Genomic DNA, 19,727 nt, shown 5'->3' on the forward strand with positions numbered 1-19,727 from the left:
GAGACATCAAAAATATACTCAAGGGGCTTCCCTGCTGGCGCAGTGGTTAAGCACCCGCCTGCCAGTGCAGGGGACACGGGTTCGAGCCCTGGTCTGGGAAGATCCCACATGCCGCGGAGCAACTAAGCCTGTGCACCGCAACTACTGAGCCTGCGCTCCAGAGCCCACGAGGCACAACTACGGAGCCCGTGCGCCTAGAGCCCGTGCTCCGCAACAAGAGAAGCCACCGCAATGAGAAGCCCGCGCACTGCGACGAAGAGTAGCCCCCGCTCGCCGCAACTAGAGAAAGCCTGTGCGCAGCAACAAAGACCCAACACAGCCCAAAATAAATAAATTTAATAAATTTAAAAAAATTATTAGACAAGCAGAACGGCAGAAAAATAAGCATCCTCAGAGGAAAAGTTAAAAGAAACATCCAGAAATGAACTAGACACTCAACTAGCATACAAGAAGTTCAAAACAGTTATAAATACATTTAAGATTTAAAGATGGACATAATGGTTGAGCAGATGGGGAATCTCTACAGAAAAGAAAAACTATAAAGAAAAATGGAAACGCTAGAGCTGAAAAATACAATATCTAAAGTGGAAAATTCATTAAACAGGTTTAAGAGCACATTAAACATAAGAAAAGAGCAGTAGAGTTGAAAACAATGTAATAGGAATCATAAAAAAACTGCAGACAGGAAAGATTGGAGGAAAAAACCAAATACAGCCTCAGTGGCCTATCAGGCAAAAAAAAGTCCCAGAGGAAATGAGGGACAAGATCATGCAGAAAAACCTTTTTAAAGACATAATGGCCTAGGGACTTCCTTGGCGGTCCAGTGGTTGGGACTCTGTGTTTCCAACACAGGGGGCGCGGGTTCAATCCCTGGTCGGGGAACTACGATCCCGCATGCCACGGGGCACAGACAAAAAAAATAGAAAGAATGGCCTAAAATGTACTAAGTTTGATTAAAACTATCATCCCATACATCTAAGAAGCTTAAAGGGAGGGGCCACAACAGTGAAAGGCCCGCGTACCACAAAAAAAAAAAAGGTAAACTGCCAAGTACAAAAATCTGTCAACCTAACATTCTATATCCAAAGAAAACACCCTTTAAAAAATAAAGGCATGGATGCGGAGCAACTAAGCTTGTGCGCCACAACTACTGAGCCTATGCTCCTAGAGCCCACGAGCCACAACTACTGAAACCCGTGCACCTAGAGCCCGCGCTCCACAGCAAGAGAAGCCACCGCAATGAGAAGCCCATGCACGGCATCAAAGAGTAGCCCCCGCTCACCGCAACTAAAGAAAGCCCGAGCGCAGCAATGAAGACCCAACGTGGCAATCAATCAATCAATCAATCAATCAATCAATATAAATAAATATTCCTTTAAAAAATAAATAAAGGCATAGAAAGAGAAATTAAAGAAACAATCCCATTTACCATTGCATTAGAAAGAATAAAATACCTAGGAATAAACCTAAGGCAGCAAAAGACCTGTACTCCAAAAACTATAAGATGCTGATGAACAAAACTAAAGATGACACAAACAGATGGAAAGATATACTGTGTTCTTGGATTGGAAGAATCAATACTGTTTAAATGACCACACTACCCAAGACAATCAACAGATTCAATGCAATTCCTATTAAATTACAAATGGCCTTTTTCACAGAACTAGAACAAAAAAATTTTTTAATTTATATGGAAACACAAAAGACCCCAAATAGCCAAAACAATTTTGAGAAAGAACAGAGCTGGAGGAATCATGTGCCCTGATTTCAGAATATAATACAAAGCTACAGTAATCAAAACAGTGTGGTACTGGCACAAAAACAGACACAGATCAATAGAACAGGATAGAGAGCCCAGAAATAAACCCATGAACCTATGGTCAATTAAACTACAACAAAGGAGGCAAGAATATACAATGGAGAAAAAACAGCTTCTTCAATAAGTGGTGCTACGTGCTAAAGAATGAAATCAGAACATTCTCTAACACCATATACAAAAATAAACTCAAAATGGATTAAAGGGAATCCCCTGGCAGTCCAGTGTTTAGGACTCCACACTTCCACTGCAGGGGGCACAGGTCTGATCCCTGGTAAGGGAACTAAGATCCCACAAGCTGCATGGCACCACCAAAAAAAACAAAAGGATTAAAGATCTAAATGTAAGACCGGATACTATAAAACTCCCAGAGGGAAACATAGGCAGAACACTCTTTGACATAAAGCACAGCAATATTTTTTTGGATCCATCTCCTAGAGTAACAAATAATAACAAAAGTAAACAAATGGGACCTAATTAAACTTAAAAACTTTTGCACAGCAGAGGAAACCATAAACAAAATGAAAAGACAGCCTATGGACTGGGAGAAAATATTTGCAAACAATGCTATGGACAAGAGATTAATTTCCAAAATATACAAACAGCTCACACAGCTTAATAGCAAAGAAACAAACAACCCAATCAAAAAATGAGAAGACCTAAATAGACATTTCTCCAAAGAAAACATACAGATGGCCAACAGGCACATGAAAAGATGCTCAATATACCTCACACCAGTGAGAAAGTCCATCATTAAAAAGTCTACAGGGGGGCTTCCCTGGTGGCGCAGAGGTTGAGAGTCCGCCTGCCGATGCAGGGGACGCGGGTTCGTGCCCCGGTCTGGGAGGATCCCACGTGCCGCGGAGCGGCTGGGCCCGTGAGCTATGGCTGCTGAGCCTGCGCGTCCGGAGCCTGTGCTCCGCAACGGGAAAGGCCACAACAGTGAGAGGCCCACATACCACAAAAAAAAAAAAAAAAAAAAAAAAAGTCTACAGGGGAGGGACTTCCCTGGTGGCAGTGTAAGAATCCGCCTGCCAACACAGAGGACAAGGGTTCGATCCCTGGCCCGGGAAGATCCCACATGCCACGGAGCAACTAAGCCTGTGCACCACAACTACTGAGCCTGCGCTCCAGAGCCCGTGAGCCACAACTACTGAAGCCCGCGCACCACAACTACTGAAGCCCATGCGCGTAGAGCCCGTGCTCCGCAACGAGAAGCCACCGCAACGAGAAGCCCGCACACACTAACAGAGTAGCCCCCGCTCGCTGCAACTAGAGAAAGCCCATGCACAGCAACAAAGACCCAATGCTGCCAAAAATAATAAATAAATAAATAAACGTATATTAAAAAATGTCTACAAATAATAAATGCTGAGAGGGAGTGGAGAAAAGGGAACCCTCCTACACTGCTGGTGGGAAGGTAAATTGGTGCAGCCACTATGGAAAACAGTATGGAGGTTCCTCAGAAAACTAAAAATAGAACTACCATATGACCCAGCAATTCCACTCCTGGACATATATCCAGAAAACGCAAAATCTCTAATTCAAAAAAATACATGCACCCCCCGCAATGTTCAAGGCAGCAATATTCACAAAAGCCAAGACACAGAAGCAACAGATGAATGGATAAAGAAGATGTGGCATATTTATACAATGGAATACTACTCAACCATAAAAAGAATGAAATAATGCCATGTGCAGCAACGTGGATGGACCTAGAGATTATCATACTAAGTAAGTCAGACAGAAAAAGACAAATATCATATGATATCACATATGTGGAATCTAAAAATATGATATAAATGAACTTATTTACAATACAGAAATAGACCCACAGACATAGAAAACAAACTTATGGGGGGCTTCCCTCGTGGTCCAGTGGTTAAGAATCCGCCTTCCAATGCAGGGAGCGCAGGTTCGATCCCTGGTCAGGCAACTAAGCCCATGGGCCACAACTAAAGAACCCACATGCTCTGGATCCCATGTGCTCTGGAGCCCGTGCACCACAACTAGAGAGAAGCCGGCAGGCCACAACTAAGACCTGATGCAGTAAATAAATAAATAAATAAATAAATAAATAAATAAATAAAAACTTATGGTTACCAAAGGGGATGGCGGGAGGGATAAATTAGGAGTTCAGGATGAACATAGACACACTACTGTATATAAAACATAATCAGCAAGGATCTACTGAATAGCACAGGGAACCACAGTTAACATCTTGTAATAATCTATAATGGAAAAGACTCTATAAAAGTATATACATATATATCTGAGTCACTTCGCTATACACCTGAAACTAACACAACATTGTAAATTAACTATACAATAAGAACAGAAATGGTGAAAATAAGAAAAAGAAAATGAAGACATTTTCAGGTAAAAAAAAAAGCTGAGAGAATTTGTCACTAGCAGATTTGGATTACAAGAAACATTAAAAGTTCTTCAAGCTAAAAGAAAATGATACAATACCAGATCTACACTGAGAATGAAAAATACTGGGCACAGCAAATAGAAGGCTTTTTCCTTGTTTCCTAATTTTTTTTTTTTTTTTTTTTTTTTTTTTTTTTCGGTACGCGGGCCTCTCACTGCTGTGGCCTCTCCCGTTGCGGAGCACAGGCTCCGGACGCGCAGGCTCAGCGGCCATGGCTCACGGGCCCAGCCGCTCCGCGGCATGTGGGATCTTCCCAGACCGGGGCACGAACCCGTGTCCCCTGCATCGGCAGGCGGACTCGCAACCACTGCGCCACCAGGGAAGCCCCCTAATTTTTTTAAAACAAAGTTGACCATTTAAAACAACCATAATCCATGCTCTGTGCTGATGTCACAGGTAAAAGTAAAAGGGGTGATGACAAAGGCAGGACAGGAGTGGGCAGCTCCCGTGGGGGTGTGCAATTCAATCCCAGATGGGCTGGGACTGCAGTCACTGACAACCACTAAAAATAACACAAAGATACAGCTCAAAAGCCACACAAAGTAGATAACATGGAAAAGTAATACTCAACTGTCAGGAAAAATAACAAAAGGAAGAAAGCAGCAGAAAAAAAAAAAAGTCCAATGAAAGACAGAAATGGGTAAGAAGAAGACCTAACCACATGCTGAGTACCAACCAGAAACTCACCGTAACTGTAAAGACACAGACCAGTCAGAAGTGAAAGCACTACAGACAATATCACGCCACACAGACGCTGGCCTAGGGACACCGACTCCAAGACCACGAGTAGTACCAGAGAGGACGGTCCTCTGCTCTCTGTGCTTGTGGATCCCCTTCACCCACAAAACCATGACCCAGGCTCCCCCATACCCTGTGTGGCCAGTGCCTTCAGCCCGGGCCACTGCTGGGTTGTCAAAACCTTTTCACCTGCTTGTTTACACCTCACCACCACCCTGAGAGGCAGGAATCTGCCTCCCCACTTTCCCAAGGAAGCAGAAGCTCAGGATACTTAGATACCCCTCCAAAGACACCCAGCCGAGGGGTGGGGAGGGGCATGCAAACCTTCCTGTGGTCCAGACCTGAGGCCCCGGGGGAGAACTCCGGCCACTGGACAGCCACCCTCTATGCCATCCCAGCCTCCCCCCCAAACCCCAACCCCAAGGGGCTCTCTTCTCTCTTCTGGGGGCCCGTGTCCTATTGAATCCTGATTGCTGAGGCTAAGCAGACACACCCACTAAGTCTGGCAGAGGGAGAGTGAGAGAAGCCTGAACATCAACCCCAAGCTTCCAGGCCCACCTCTCTCTGAAGGGGGCACCACCAGGCAGGAGGGAACCCAGCAGAGCACCATCCGCATCGGGGGGCGGGGGTCCGGGACAGGGGCCACCGGACTGACGTGCGCTAGGACACCCCTCTCCCCTTCTCAGGGGCCACACGCACCTCCAGCAGCTGGGAGATGGCGTCGGGCTGGGCTCGGGGGCAGCTGTCGTAGCAGGGCCACACCACCCGGCGCCTGCTCTGGGGGGCACCCCCCTCGGGCCGCTCCTCCTCCGGGGGCTCGGGGGGCCCCTGCGCCAGCTCCCAGTCATAGGGGGGGCCCTCGGCCAGAGTCTCCTCTGTGTAGAAGTCCCACACCTTCAGGTTGGACACGTTGCTGTATGGCCGGAGGACCTGGGGGCGGGCCTGGCGTGAGCACCGGGGCGCGGAGGGGCCCGCCCGCCCCGACCAGGCCCCGCTCACCTCCGCGTCCTCAGGTGCGTACAGGTAGTTGTAGAACACCGGCGTCCTCTTGCTCAGCCGCTCCACATACTCCCACACTGAGCGGCAGGCCGGCTGGCCCCGGCGCTCCCCCTTCTCCTCATACAGCAGCCCTGCAGGGGGCAGCGCTGAGCCCGGCCCCACCCCGGCTGCTGACCGCGCCCCTGTGCCCACCTTCACCGCCCCCGCCCCCCGCTGTACCCAGCTCGATGCGTTCGTAGTCCGAGTCCAGCAGGAAGGTCCGGAAGCGATGGGACGCGTGATGGTAGCCGAGGAACTTGAGGTAGAATGGGCTGAACTCGAACTCCATGGGGAATTGCAGGTGGACCTGTGGGGCATCGGGAGTCAGCGGCCAGCGGTCAGCACGCACAGCCCCCCACCACAGCCGCCCGCTCACCTGGTGCACGCAGTCCAGGAACTGCAGAAAGACTGGCGTGAAGCCACTACTTTGCCCGGCCAGGGTGTGGGCCCCGCGGTGGCTGAAGCGATGGCCAAAGGACAGCCACTCCTTCTCCACCAGCAGACGGAAGCCCTCCAGCGTGCGGTAGAAGGGGTCCGAGAGCAGCTGCACCAGGGACACCACCTGCCAGCAGCGCCGTGGGTCAGCAGGGCGTGGGGACCGGGCCCAAACCCCCCCGACCCCGGCCACTGCGCACCTGAGTGGTGATGTCCCAGCCGTCCTCCAGGCTCACCAGGACAGAGGAGCCCGAGTCCAGGAGCTCCACCACCAGCACCGACACCTGCAGCAGCTTGTGGATCTGCAGTGACCCGCAGCCCCTCAGCACCTCCTAGAGCCCGTGGCCTAAGACTCCAGCACCCAGCCGGGCCCCCAGGACCCACACATCCACAGGAGCGGTGGCTGCGCAGGCCCACGCCAGGGGACACCCCGCGAGGCAGCACAGCCTGGATGGACCCGAAATGCTCTGGCGTGCTTCCTCCCACCTGGCCGCCCACCCACCCATCAGTGTCTTCTGGGCCTGAAGAGGCACCCCCCTCTCCTTGACGTGCGCAGCCACACCCTGACAGAGAGCAGAGGGCTACAACACAGCTGGGTCCTGGCCTCCCTCCCCTGTCCATGTACCACCACTGGGAAGTGGCCATCATCCCCGCCCGAAGCGCAACGCTATCAAAAGAGCAAGCCGAGACCCCGCCCACCCACAGCTGTAGGTAAGTGGGGGGCCCCAGCACCCAGGCGGGCACCAGACAGCCCCTGCCCATCGCATCCCCTCCCCCCGGATAGCCCTCCACCACGGTGGGGCAGGGGCAGTGGAGAGACCTGGATCAGCCACTCTGAGTCTTCCAGCGAGCACAGGAAGGAGGCTGAACCGGGCTCGGTGGCAGGATAGCCAGGGACACACGCCTTCAGCAGCTTCTTGAAGCTGCCTTTCACCTGCCGTGTCTCGAACACCTCGATGGGCACCAGCTCCCACTGCTGCAGGGGATCTGGCCGTACACCCTGGAGGAAGCCGGCCGTGGTGAGACGCGCCCAGGCCCCGTGCCCCCACCTGGCCCCAGGACCCTGTCCCAGTCACCTTGAGCTGGGCTTTGTCTCCAATGATGTAGAGGGCTGCACGCTGGGGCCGGAGAAAGCCTGGGTCGGGAGGGGCCCCGTTGGCCTGGGGGGGACCCATGCCTGCTAGCCGGGTGCCTACGTCAGTGCTGAGCCCACCGCTGCGCCCACCGGCCCGGACACTGCCCCATTTACCTGCACAGAGAAACCAGGTGAGCACCAAAGCAGGGCCAGGGCACCACTTACCTGGGGCAGAGCTCCCAGGGAGGGCAAGGGCGGGACCCGGGGCGTCAGGCTGTTAGTGCCCGGGGCTGTGGGGAGGGCTGGGTTATGCTGGTCACACGGGGCCGTTAGTGCCAGGTGTGGGGGACGTTAGTGCCCATGAGCAGTCACACGGGGTCATCAGTGCCAGGAGTAGGGAGCCAGCCTGCGCGGTCAGTACGGTACCTCGGGGCGCAGTCCGTCTGGAGGCCAAGGCCGCCATGGGGTTGGACAGCGTGGTGACCCTGGCTCTGGGGCTGGGCACTGGGGGCACAGCAGAGAGAAGGCTCAGGCCTGGCCCCAGGCCCGGGGGTGTGCCCAGCAATGGGGGAGCTGTGGCCCAAAGAGACTGGGTACAGGGCTGGGTCACCACCGAACCCCCCGGGGGCCCCAGAGACAGTGAGGATCAGCGCCAAGGTCCTCTGGGCCCCCAGGGCAAACTAGGGAGCAGAGGCCCCGGTGGTGGGTAGGAAGGGTCAGGGGGCAGGCAGGCCCCTGGGCCGCCGCCTCTGCACCCGCAGCCCCGTGGACACTGCCTAAGCTGCTCATGACAACAGCCACCAAGCGGCCTCTGCCCAGCACACAGCAGCAGCAGGAGGTGCCCATGAGGCGCAGCCCGGAGAAGAGGAGGCCCAGCCTGGGAGCTCCCAGCCTGGAACCTCGGAGGGTGGTTCAGTCCAGGACACAGGCAGGCCCAAGCCCCAGCACAGAAGCACCTGTGAGGACCAGGCCCGAGGCTTAACGGACTGGGACGGCCCAGCTGGGAGGCACAGAAGCCCGCAGGGGGAGGCCTCTGGATGCCAAAGCCTGCACGTGGCTCTGAGCCGGGCCCACTCGCCTCTAAAGAGAGGACACAGGGCACCAGAGGCCAGCACGGCGCCAGCCCACTACGCTGCAGGCAGAAGCATGGTCACCCACAGTGAGGACAGTGTGTCCTCATGACACAGTCTGGACCGGAACCGGTGTACGGCTGAGGTGAGCCAAGACCCTGTATGCCCCCAGGCAATAAGGGGGAAGGCCCGTGCCAAGAACTCGGGGGACACCAAGAAGCAGCACCAGTGGGCTGTGGGGACAGTCAGAGATGCCCAAGCAACACCAGGGAAGACACAGGCACTAGGAGATGAAAGATCCTGTGGGGAGGGTGCTGCCTGCAGGGGCCACTCAGAACCTCTGAGGGGGCAGAAGGCAGGAAGACAGTGTAACCGTGAAACATACTTAATGATGGACTCTGATGTTTGGAAAACTAAAAGCCACTCAAACTAGAGAACGGTATTCCCAGTAGAGGACCAAGAGGAGTAAGGCCTGTGCCGCTTCAGAAGGTGGCACCGAGTCCAGCACTTCCTAGGGCAGCATCCCCATTAACTACCGTGAGGATAGCCTGGCCACCCCGTTCCCAGCCCCCTTGGCCCCAGTGCCCAGCAAGTGGTAACAACAGCTACAGACGGAGCACTGAACTACAGGCGGCACGGGGACTGGGGGGCTGGTGTGCGCCAGCAGCAGAGGAGGTGCCTGCGGTTGGGGTGCTCCCCAGGCCTCACTTGGGAGGGGTGAAGGCCCTCCAGCTATAGGAACGAGTGGCGGCTGCACCAGGAGGCCCTGTGCCATGGGCAGGAGCAGCCTGGGCCAGCGTGGGGGCAGCTGGCCATGGGGATGGCTGCAGACTCGGGTGGTGAGCTCACAGGACTCAGGGTGGGCAGAGAGGGAAGAATCAAGGACAATGCCCGGGCTTCTGGAAGGCTCAGCCCCACAGGTGGTCTGCTAGCCCCCAAGCCCACCTGAGAGCTAGAGCAATGCATCTGGGAGCCAGTGCATCTGGAACCTAGAGCAGCAGCAGAGAAAAACGCAGACAAGTGTGAGGGGAGGGAGGGAATCAGGAAGGCCTGAATGACAAGTGACCCCTGGTGTGATGTCTGCACAAGCCAGGGTGGGGGAAGGGTCTCACAGAGAGAAGTGACCCTCGTGTAACATCTGCCGACTCTGCACACACAACTGCCAGGACGGCTTCAGGTGTGTACAGATCCCTGGTAGACACTGTCACCAAATCTGCTGAGGTACAGGCAGGGGTTGGCTCAGGCCAGCATCTGGGCAATGGTCAGGCCCAGTGCGGGCAGCCTCCCAGCCCTCATGCCTCCAGCGGGGTGATGAGACCTCCAAGCACGGACTGAGAGGCAGCTCGCTGATCACCAACGTGAGGACCAACATGGGCTAGATGGCAGCTTCGAGGAGGCCCAGCAGCTTTCAGGAGGGCCAAGAGGATGAACCAGAAGGGACCAGAAGATCAGTGAGGGAGGGTCCAGGAGGGGAGATGGGGGGAGACAGAGGCAGGTAGGGGAGAGGCTGTCACAGGCGGGAGATGGGGGAGATACGGGGGCAGGATGGGGTCAGGTGGAGGGTAAGCGGGGTGCAGAAGCGATTGCCTTGGAGCAAGACCCTGGGGTGAGGCTGCCCATCCTGACATAAACCCTCCCCTGCCTGCACGCCCTGGGGCCCTCCTGGGTGTCTTCTGTCTAAAACCCTCTCCCAGCGCCAGGCATCCGCATGGCTCACCCTGCCACAACAGGGTCCCCGCCTGTCACCCCAGGAGACCAGACCACCGCTTGTGGACAGCATGCTCTTCTAAGGGTTGCCCTGCACCAGTACCCCGACGGCAAGGGGTAGGGCCCAGGAAGGCCCCTAGGCACATGCCCCAAATTCCTGGGCCTGCTGCCTCCTTTGTAAACCCCCAGAGGAGTGGTCAGAGCTGGGCCTCAGGACACTCACCTGCTCCCGCACCCCAAACACTCTGCCCCCTTGTTGGCCTGCTCTCCATAAATGCCATCACAAACCCCCAGGTCCTCCGGCCCCGAGCACCCTCACCGTGACTGCCCATATGGGCCGAGGAGAAGCCGCTGAGGGTGTTGCGACCGGACGCATCAGCATAGCGCGGCATGGAGCTGACCACGGCCTGCAGGTACTTCTCCTGCTCCAGGCTGCTGGAGTCGGCCTGGGACTGGCCTGCGGGAGGAAGTGGAGCTGGGGGCGGGGCGCCGGGGGCGGGGCGCCAGGGGAGGAGGGCCGGGGGCGGGGCGCCGGGGGCGGGGCTCCGGGGGCGGGGCGGGCCGTAGCGTGAGCAGGGAGCCTACCCGGAGAAGGCGCGTTCTGGGCCTTGAAGAGGCCGACGACCCCCTTGCCGTGCAGACCCCCTGAGCGCAGCAGCACGGCCTTGGAGCGCCCGCTGCGCCAACAGACCACCGGGAAGCGGTTCTGGCGGTAGCAGCGGGAAACGCGCTGCAGGGCGTTGTCCTGGACGCTCTGGGGGACGATTAGCAGCCCCGGGTAGCTGCGAGGAGGCGGACATGAGGGGAAAAGCAGGCCAAAGGCACGCTGGACCCACAGCCAGGCGCCCCTGGGCCTTCGGCCTCCTGGAGGCCCCCAAACCTGCCGCACTCACTGCTCACCTGCGGCAGATGGCATACATGCGGTTGACCGGGGAGATCCGGAAGGGCTCGGATTTCGCGCGGCTCAGGCTGCTGCTCAGGGTGCCCAGCCCCAGGCGCTGGTAGTCCCGGCAGCACGCCCGCTCCACCAGGCTACTCATGGTCATGCGGTCCGAGGGCTTCAGGGCCAAGGAAGGGGTCAGCGTGCTGGGCTCCAGCTCCTCTGACACTGGGGCAGGCCAGGCACACGGGGGTCATTACCCACAGGCTGCCCAGGTCCCTTACCCCTCCACATGAGGGTCTTCACTCAGACCGCCCATGGCCCCCCACACCCCCACCTGAGATCTCGTCCTCCTGGTCCTCAGGGGTTGGCCGGCCCCGGTGCTCCCAGCTTGGGGGGTTGTACTTCTTCCGAGTGACGTACTGCCGCCCGATGGTCCTCTTAGCGTTCTTCATCAAGTTCCGGGACAGGGTCCTGGGGGGGCACGAGGAGTCCAGTTGCAGGGTCAGCGGAGGTGAGGAGATGGACAAGGGGACACACACACAGTAGTTCTGCGAAGGGAAGGTGTTCTGGCCTTGGAGCCCAGCTCCCTACCTGAAGGAAGGACCCTTGTCCTTGGTGGCACGGGGCGGCCGGCCGGGTGTGTGGGCAGAACCCAGGGTGAGTGCAAAGGTGCCCCTGATATCTGGCGGATACCGCAACTTGTGCAGCTGCTTGCGGAAGAGCTCAGCGCTGTCAGACCCCACCTCCTCGTCAAAGACCATCTTCAGCAGCTGTGTCAGATATGAGGCCCTCAGAGGCTGGGAGGCCCGTGGGCCTGAGCCCCAGCCACAAAGGCGGACAGGCCTACGGGACGCCCCATGCTGCACCACTGCAACTCGGCTGTTTCTAACAGGATGGACGGGTGAGGGCCCTGGGACCAGACGGCCCTGAGAAAGGCGAATAGGTCTACCGTGGGACCATGAAGAGCCAGTCTCGCCTCTCCATCCGGTGATGGACACGTCCTCAAGGAGCGCCCCAGGGACAGAGGGTTAGTGGAGGGCCTGCTCCCCAGACTGCACGTAGCCGGAGACTCAGGAACCCAGTCTTTGTGTTTCATCTAATCTGTGTAGGTTTCAGCTGGGCTGGGCTCATGCAGCACGCTCCAGACACGGTCTCTAGGGTTCGGGCCTTGCAAGGGAAACGGGAGAGCCCTAAAGACTGGCACATGGCACAGGCAGAGGACACCAAGCTAAGGCACAGCGACTTCCCCGTAAACTCAGGAATCACAAAGGGCTCAATGCTGGCTCAACACCCGCTCATGAGAACAAAACTAGGGCTCAGATGCTGCATCCTGGAGAGGGCCGCGACTCAGGGGCCCACAGACCCCACCCAACACAGCCCACACCCCAGCCGACCTGGAAGGTGCAGGAGCGCAGCTGCAGCCCGTCTGGCAGGTACTGGTCACTGGGGGTCTGGATATTGATGCGCTCCTCCTTGGTCAGCGCAGCCACCGGGAAGGAGCGGACCACCACCTGTTCCCCCACTTATAACAAGCCGGGTGCAGAGTCAGGGGGATGGGAGGGGTCAAGGGTCACAGAGTCTCAGGGTCCCAGAGCTATGGGGTAGACCGGGAGGGTGGGGAGGAAAGACAACAGCCTATCTCCCACAGAGACCCTAAATCCCTGAGAAGGGGAGAGGGAGAGGCAGAAGTCCCACTAGCCCGAAGACCTGGGGGGTGGTCCGGGGGGAGGGGCAGGGGGAGCGGGGGCAGAGGGGTCCAAAGGCTCACCCAGGGGGTCGGTGGGCATCCCCGTGAAGATGACCCGGTATGTGGTGAGGAAGACAGCACCCTCAGCCGGGAGCAGTGCGGGGCCGCCCCTGCTACCCCCGGCACCCTCCTCACGCCCATCCGGCAGCAGGTAGACACGCAGGCCGTCCAGCACACACTCCTCACCAGGCAGCAGGCGTGGCCGAAGCAGTTTGGGCTGTTTGGGGACAGGAGCAGTGCCTCAGAACATAGCCCAGTCCTGGTGCCCGCCACCCCCCGACTCCTACTCACCTTCTGGATGGGGGGCAGCCTCTTGCTCTCTCTCTGCACGGCCTCCAGGGTCTCGATGTGCATCTGGACGATGTCTGGGGGACAGCAGTTCTCATGCCCTGGCCTGCGCCCACCCATCCAAGGGGAGTGTTTTCAGGCCCAGACCCCATACCTGGCACCATGACATGCAGCCCCTTGAGGTGGTCGCTGGTGACCCCACTCTCTGTGCAGACCTTGTCCACGAAGCGGTTGATGAAGCGGACCACGGCCCCGGGCACGTCACAGGTCTCTGCGTCCTCGAAGCCGCTCTCTGTGTCATAGCTCTCTGCCACACTGCCTGCCATGCTGGGCCGGGGAGGGGCACAGTGGGCACAGGCCACCCAACCCAAGGCCTGTACTGCTCAGGTCCTGCCCCCAGGCCACAGCCCACCTGTTGGTGACCAGGCTGTTGCTGGCGCTCTCCAGGTCGCCCAGCCCCGCACGCTCCCTGAGCAGCCGGCTCTTGCTGCTGTCCAGGGGCAGGAGCAGGTAGCTCATGCGGTTGGCATAGTGGATGGCCTGGCTGAACACAGTGCTCTCCTCCTTCTGCACCAGCTCCTGCTGCTTCTCGCGGCTCAGGGTGGGCCACAGGCGCCTCTGCTCAGAGGCCACGTCCAGGGCAGAGCGCTCGTCCTCCTGTGTGGGTGCCTCCCCGGCCTGCCACAGGGGCCGCGTGTGAGCCAGAGCCAGGCCAGCCCCATCCCACGGGCCCAGGGGGTCCCCACGCACCTGGGAGGGGTCTCGGTCCTCAGCAGGCTCCAGGTAGAGGGCCCGGATGTGGGTCTGCACATCCCCGTAGAACATGGCCTCCCAGAACTGCGGCGTGCTCCACACTACGTGCTCCTGCACGCAGCTGTACGCAAACTGTGTCACCCCTGGGCTCAGCTTCTGCAGAAGCCAAGAGGGAGTCAGCGGGTGCATCCGGGAGGAGGTTGGGGAGACTCTGTCTACCCCAGCACTCACCCGGCAGAAGGCAGTGACCAGGGGCAGCAGAGCAGCTGCGATGCCGTGCTCATCCAGGGAGGTGCAGTCCTGCGGTAGGGCCGGGGGCGTCGGATCCCGGCCCCGTGCCATTCTCACCCCCACCAGCACCGCCGACAGAGCAGCACCTCCCGTCAGTCCCTGAACCGTCTGCACCAGCTCCCCAGGGCTGCTCGGAGGTTGAGGGCAGGAGGCCCCTGCACCAGCCTCCCACAAGGATTCTCCCAACGCCACCCTCACCGGCAGACCAGGGTCTCCCCAGTTGTCAGCACCACCAGAAGATGCACCCTTATGGGTAGGCCGGGGAAACCCTGCCCGGCCCCACCCTGTGGCCACAGTGCCAGCAGGGTGTGAGGCCCGGCCTCACCTGCAGACAGCAGTTCATCATGCGGACCACGAAGTCGAACTGCTGGTGGTCAAGGACCGCCCGGTTCTGCTGCACGTGCAGGTGCAGCTCCTGGGCAAGGCAGCGGCGGGCCGCACGCCCCTTCAGGGCCCTCAGCACAGCTGGAAGCAGCTGCGGACGGGGAAACAAGGGGATGAGGGCACGAGCCTATGTGGACCCAACCGTGCCCTGATGCACAGGGAAGGCCTGGCCCAGACGTGGGGGCCAGAGCCTGGGCTCTCAGCACAGAGGAGACCGGAAGCCATCCGGTCAGGTGTGCCCAGACTTGGGGCTTCACTACCCAAGACAGACCAACGCTCTAGTGGAGCCAGCCCCCCCCACACGAACCTCACGACACTGCCAGTGCTCTGAGTGAGGCCCCACGGCCAGCCAGGGCCCCAGCGCCTAGAACGCACAAGCCTAACGCAGAGCCAGCACCCGGCTCAGCACTGGGTGGGCCACAGAAAGGGCTGCACTCGTCCTGTTGATACTACCGCACACTGTGAAACAACCAGGAACCCGATAAAGGGCTGGTTTAAGAATTAGGTGCTTCACAGAGAACCACACAGCTGTGAAACACAAGACAGACTCAAACTGGCTGTCCTGAGAGACCCAAAGTGTCAGTGGACATCACAGAGGGCAGAATGCTAAATGAGCTCCACTTTCTGCAAGTAAAAAAAAAAAAAAGACACGTGTGAGTCTACACTAGTTTTCGTGAGAGATCAAGAAGAGACTTAACAGTAGGAACTTTTAGAGCATTCTGACGACTAAAAGTTGAAGAAAATCCCTCCCGCTGAGCCTCCCCAGCAGGCTGCACCCAGCTGTTCTGAGGTGGACCTGGCGTCCACCTGCCCTTCTTGCCAGCCCAGCTCCCTCCAGCCGCCTGCAGGAGAACAAGGGCCAGGGCTCCTCTGAGAGCCGCTGCCCTGGCCCAGGCCGCCCCCACCCAGAGCCCCCAGCGCTCCCTGTGCCCGGGTTACCCTCACCTTCTTGGCCTCAAGCATCTTCCCCTCGAACACGTAGGAGATGCAGTTCCGGACCACCTCCAGCCGGCGCGCGCTGTTGCCGTGGAGCCCACTGCTCCGCTCCAGTATGGCGGCTGGGGAGCAGAGAACGTGCTCACCTCTGACCTCACGTCCATCCTCGGCCACACTCAGGCTCCCCCTCCCGGTTACGCACTCATGGGGGGCCCTGAGGGCACGGTGGTCCTCTTCTCGGCCTTCACGGCCGGGGGTGCGCCCTGCATCTTGGCTGTGGCCTGATCCACGATCCACTGCACCATGCCCTCGTCTAGCCGGGGGAAGGGCCGGGGCGCCCGCCGCAGGTGACTGGCCTCCCCTGGTCTCTGCACCTTGTGCATAGCCACGGCAGGGTACGGGTTCTCCTGGGGGGGGACACAGGCAGGATGGGCAAGCAGCCCGGGCCAGGGCAGTACAGTGACCTCACCAGGCCAGCCCGCCCCCTCGTGCCGCCTGCCTTACATTCTTGTAGAGCTGCTCTGCCAGTTCCTTGACATGACGCAGGACACGCTGGGGGTGGCTGTCATCTGCCCGCATCCGTGCCACCTCGTGGGCCACCAGCTGGGGGAGGAAGCAGGGTCAGGCGGGCTGGCTGGGGCGGAGTCGGGGGTGACGGCGGCTCCTCCCAGGTGGGGTAGGGGCGCACCTCATCAAATAGGTCCGTAGGGCGGTAGGGGACCCCACGCTCCGACACAAAGCCTGCAAAGGCCATGCCCTCCAACACCTTCATCAGGAAATCATCCTCCACCAGCCCACGCTGGCCCAGGAAGGCTGCCTGCGGTGAACAAAGAGGTCAGCCCCTCAGGCACTCACCTTCTGCCCAGCCCTGCCCCCACCTGGCGCCCACCTTATGGAAGCGGATGACAGGCTCCGGGTGGATGCGGACCATGTGCAGACACCAGCGGTAGCCTTGCAGGAGCTGAGCAAAGAGCCGCAGAAAGACGGCGCGCAGCTCCTTATCCTGGGGCACATGTGAGGGCAGGTGAGTGCCAGGCCCTAAGCCTTCCAGGCACCTCACCCTCCTGACCCTCCAACCTTCCTCCACACAAGCCACAGTGCCTCCTCTAAGACTCGGTGCCGACGGCCACTGCTGTGCAGGACCCTCCGAGGCTCACACCCACCCCACGCGGCCCTGGCGACCCCCTGGAGGAGCGCTCAGCACCGGGTGGGCCTGGGCCCCCAGAGGGGCAGCGACTCCCACCTGCATCTTCAGGGAGGAAGTGGACGTCGTAGGTGGAGGGAAGGCAAGATCTGCCAGCTCCAGCTCTGGATCCAGGACCTGTGGAAGCAGCGGGGAGCAGGGTCAGCTGCACACCAGCCCCAGGCTCTGGGTTCCTCTGGCCACCAAGTGACCCCACCCCAGCCTGCCCGAGGCACCAGCCTCCCCAAGGCCCCTGGTCCTGCCTCACCATGCTCAGAATACTGTGCGTCTGGCTCTGCAGTGGCTCTGGCAGGGGCGGAATGTGCACACACTCGGGCACAGTCACCGTCCCGCCATCGAGATCAGCAACAATCACATCCAGCTGTGGACCAAAGGGAGCAAGAGGTCAGGGAGCCGCGGGCCGGTCAGCAGGGCCTGGGGTCAGCCCAGCCTGGAGCAGCGAGGCAGACACCAAGCAGGGCCCTCACCAGCTCCTGGGCCTCTGCCTGGAAGGCAGCATTGACTCCGATGATGAAGGGTGTGGGCGTGCTGAGCACCTCCAGGAGCTGCGCCGGCAGGATGGGCACGTAGGTGAAACTGCAACAGGCCAAGGCTCAGCGCGACAGCCCGAGGGCTGGGGCGGAGCGGAGGGACTGCAGGGCAGTGGGCAACGGTAAGGTAAGCACCTGTATCTGAGAGGGAAGAGCAGCGCCAGGAGTCCCCGGCAGGCGTCCGAGAGCCGCTGGTAGCTCCGGGACAGGAAGAGCACCTTGTGCTCCGTGAGCGCCGCGCAGAACAGAGACAGCACGTTGGTGATGCCTGAGGAGGAGGACAGGCGCCCGCCCTGCAGTGAAACCTCGGTGTCTGTCCACCAGCCCCGGGAGGGGAGAGGAAGGACTGTGCGGGGGCTGGGGCTGGGGGCACCAGGCTCACCCAGCTGGCGGAAAAGCAGGGCCACACTGCAGCGGCTGATGGGCAGCGAGTCGGTGAGTGGGGTCTGGATGACCTGCCGGTCCCCAGCCCCCAAGGAGATGGTTCTCTGTGGAGAGAGAGGGACCAGTGCTCAGCGGCTCCACCCAGACCTGGGTCACCCCCAGCTTCACAGCCTCAGGCAGGCCTGGGGGAATGACAGAGCCTGAGGTGGGACTGGCCAGGACGGGCAGCACGGCACAAGGGAAAGGCCATGCCCGGCCTCTGTCGGCCCAAGCAGTGCTGCAGAGAAAACTCTGGGCCTCTGACCTGGGGTGGGGACGGGGCCTGGGTGGGCAGAAGAAACAAAGAATCCGTACCACTCCGTCCTCAACAGAGTCCAGCTGCACGGGACAGACAGGCAGAGAGACACAGTTAGACACACCCACACGCGGGGACACAGACGGGGGGTGGACAGATAAGCCAATACTGACACCCAGAGACAGGCACACCCAAGGAGGGAGAGGACAGAGGAGCCAAAGGGTGCCAGGTGGAGAGCCAGGCGCGAGAGGGGACACGAGACAGGCAGGGCTAAGCAAAGAGGACAGGCGGCGGTACCAAGACGCAGGACAGGGTCGGGGGATGGGGCCACGCTCTGCCCAGGCCGGACTCCGAACGCCTACCAGCCCCCCACCCCGTGGCCTCAGGCACCAGCGGGTCCTGTGGCTGCAGGTGGACAGCAGCTGCCTCCTGACCCACCTGTGAGCCCCCGGCCAGAGGGATGATGCATGTCAGCAGGTTCCCAACCACGTTCTCCAGGCCCACGTTCAGGCCCTCCACATGGATGGTGTAGATGAGACCCAGGCTGTTCTGCAAGGACCACAGATCGGGGAATGATGGCCCAGCCAGCGGGAGCACCCCACATCCTGCCCTGTGCCCTGGCTGCCCGCCTCACCCTGAACACCTCCACATGGTCCAGTCGAGACACCAGCACCAGCGTCTTTGGAGCAAACAGCTGACTGGGCGAGCCAGGAGCTGTGGGTGACAGTCCCACTGGGCCTCCCTCACCTGCCTCCTCTTCCCTCTCGGCAGTGTCCTCGGTGCACAGCCCTTCCTGTGGACAGAAGCCCCATGTGCCAGGCTCTCAGGCAGGTCTCCTGAGGCCTGGCGGGGGGTGGGGGGGACATGGGACACAGGTGACTCAGACAGGACTAGCCCTCTGGAAACTTCAGCCTCTGTGGGGTTGGGTCACCAGGACCAGACACACACAGGGAGACACACACAGGACAGAGGGAGTCGGCCACAGCCAGAGGCTTGGCCCATGAAGGGTCGGTCACCTGTGTGGGCTCCACGGGCTCCCAGAACGTCAAGCATGCGCAGTAGTGCCGCTCGGAGTTGATATCGGTGAGGACAGCAACAAAGAAGGTCGGCGGGTTCCTCTCGGGACACAGCTGCCACCCACTGGGCTGGCAAAACTACAGGGAGGACGGGGACAGGGGTCAGCAGTCAGTTCCCTCTAGCCCACTGCCTGCGAGGGACTGCACAGCCAGGGCCTGGAGGCCGGGTTCCAGTGCAGCCAGCAGCACCCTGCTCTGCGACCCACGTGCCTTGCCTCCTGGACCTCAGCCTTCTCCCCCACAAAAGGGAGTAAGAGCCTCCGGCCTCACTGTGCGGGGCGAGAACCCTGTGACGCAGGGCACGGTCCCCACCATCACGAGGGAGGGACAACAGGACGTGATGTGGGCACCAAGCGCCCAACCAGTCAAGGCTGCACCCGCGCCCTACGTTCTCCAATGCAGCTGATGTCTCCTTGTACCCAGTGGGGTTCTCACGGTGCCTGCCCCCCACCGTCTCAGCGCCCCAGCCCTCGGCTCCAGGCCCTGGGGGAGCGCCCACACTCACCAGCTCGATGCCCTGGGGGAACGGGTTGTCCTCCCAGTCCTTCTCTGGGAAGCGCTGCAGGATCTGGCCCTGGCCTTCCCCACTCCCTGAGGACAGGAGCAGGGGTCAGAGCACCTACCACCTCCCACACCCGCACCC

General features: G+C 59.4%; 1 protein-coding gene across 2 annotated transcripts in view; it reads right to left on the reverse strand.

The window, feature by feature from the left end:
* Positions 1 to 19,727, reverse strand: part of SBF1 (SET binding factor 1) — a 28,645-nt gene that overhangs the window by 2,115 nt on the left and 6,803 nt on the right. Inside the window, exons 2-36 of one of the 2 annotated variants that reach the window (XM_079714805.1) lie at positions 19,590 to 19,675; positions 19,025 to 19,162; positions 18,643 to 18,801; positions 18,447 to 18,557; positions 17,712 to 17,817; positions 17,465 to 17,597; positions 17,267 to 17,375; positions 17,047 to 17,160; positions 16,839 to 16,916; positions 16,485 to 16,598; positions 16,284 to 16,412; positions 16,100 to 16,198; positions 15,798 to 16,002; positions 15,605 to 15,717; positions 14,601 to 14,750; positions 14,216 to 14,284; positions 13,982 to 14,140; positions 13,644 to 13,909; positions 13,386 to 13,558; positions 13,235 to 13,308; positions 12,965 to 13,160; positions 12,591 to 12,718; positions 11,788 to 11,966; positions 11,531 to 11,667; positions 11,214 to 11,421; positions 10,899 to 11,095; positions 10,633 to 10,770; positions 7,963 to 8,040; positions 7,538 to 7,710; positions 7,282 to 7,461; positions 6,662 to 6,763; positions 6,403 to 6,588; positions 6,207 to 6,333; positions 5,988 to 6,118; positions 5,688 to 5,918 (exon numbers count right to left, since the gene is read on the reverse strand). In XM_079714805.1, the coding sequence (XP_079570931.1) occupies positions 5,688 to 5,918; positions 5,988 to 6,118; positions 6,207 to 6,333; positions 6,403 to 6,588; positions 6,662 to 6,763; positions 7,282 to 7,461; positions 7,538 to 7,710; positions 7,963 to 8,040; positions 10,633 to 10,770; positions 10,899 to 11,095; positions 11,214 to 11,421; positions 11,531 to 11,667; positions 11,788 to 11,966; positions 12,591 to 12,718; positions 12,965 to 13,160; positions 13,235 to 13,308; positions 13,386 to 13,558; positions 13,644 to 13,909; positions 13,982 to 14,140; positions 14,216 to 14,284; positions 14,601 to 14,750; positions 15,605 to 15,717; positions 15,798 to 16,002; positions 16,100 to 16,198; positions 16,284 to 16,412; positions 16,485 to 16,598; positions 16,839 to 16,916; positions 17,047 to 17,160; positions 17,267 to 17,375; positions 17,465 to 17,597; positions 17,712 to 17,817; positions 18,447 to 18,557; positions 18,643 to 18,801; positions 19,025 to 19,162; positions 19,590 to 19,675 (4,976 nt within the window). Of the gene's footprint in view, positions 1 to 5,687; positions 5,919 to 5,987; positions 6,119 to 6,206; positions 6,334 to 6,402; positions 6,589 to 6,661; positions 6,764 to 7,281; positions 7,462 to 7,537; positions 7,711 to 7,962; positions 8,041 to 10,632; positions 10,771 to 10,898; positions 11,096 to 11,213; positions 11,422 to 11,530; positions 11,668 to 11,787; positions 11,967 to 12,590; positions 12,719 to 12,964; positions 13,161 to 13,234; positions 13,309 to 13,385; positions 13,559 to 13,643; positions 14,141 to 14,215; positions 14,285 to 14,600; positions 14,751 to 15,604; positions 15,718 to 15,797; positions 16,003 to 16,099; positions 16,199 to 16,283; positions 16,413 to 16,484; positions 16,599 to 16,838; positions 16,917 to 17,046; positions 17,161 to 17,266; positions 17,376 to 17,464; positions 17,598 to 17,711; positions 17,818 to 18,446; positions 18,558 to 18,642; positions 18,802 to 19,024; positions 19,163 to 19,589; positions 19,676 to 19,727 lie in introns of both variants that reach the window. The other variant, XM_079714804.1, reaches the window with a different exon arrangement.

This window comes from Hyperoodon ampullatus (assembly GCF_949752795.1).
Source record: "Hyperoodon ampullatus genome assembly, chromosome: 11".
NCBI classification, from domain to species: Eukaryota; Metazoa; Chordata; class Mammalia; order Artiodactyla; family Ziphiidae; genus Hyperoodon; species Hyperoodon ampullatus.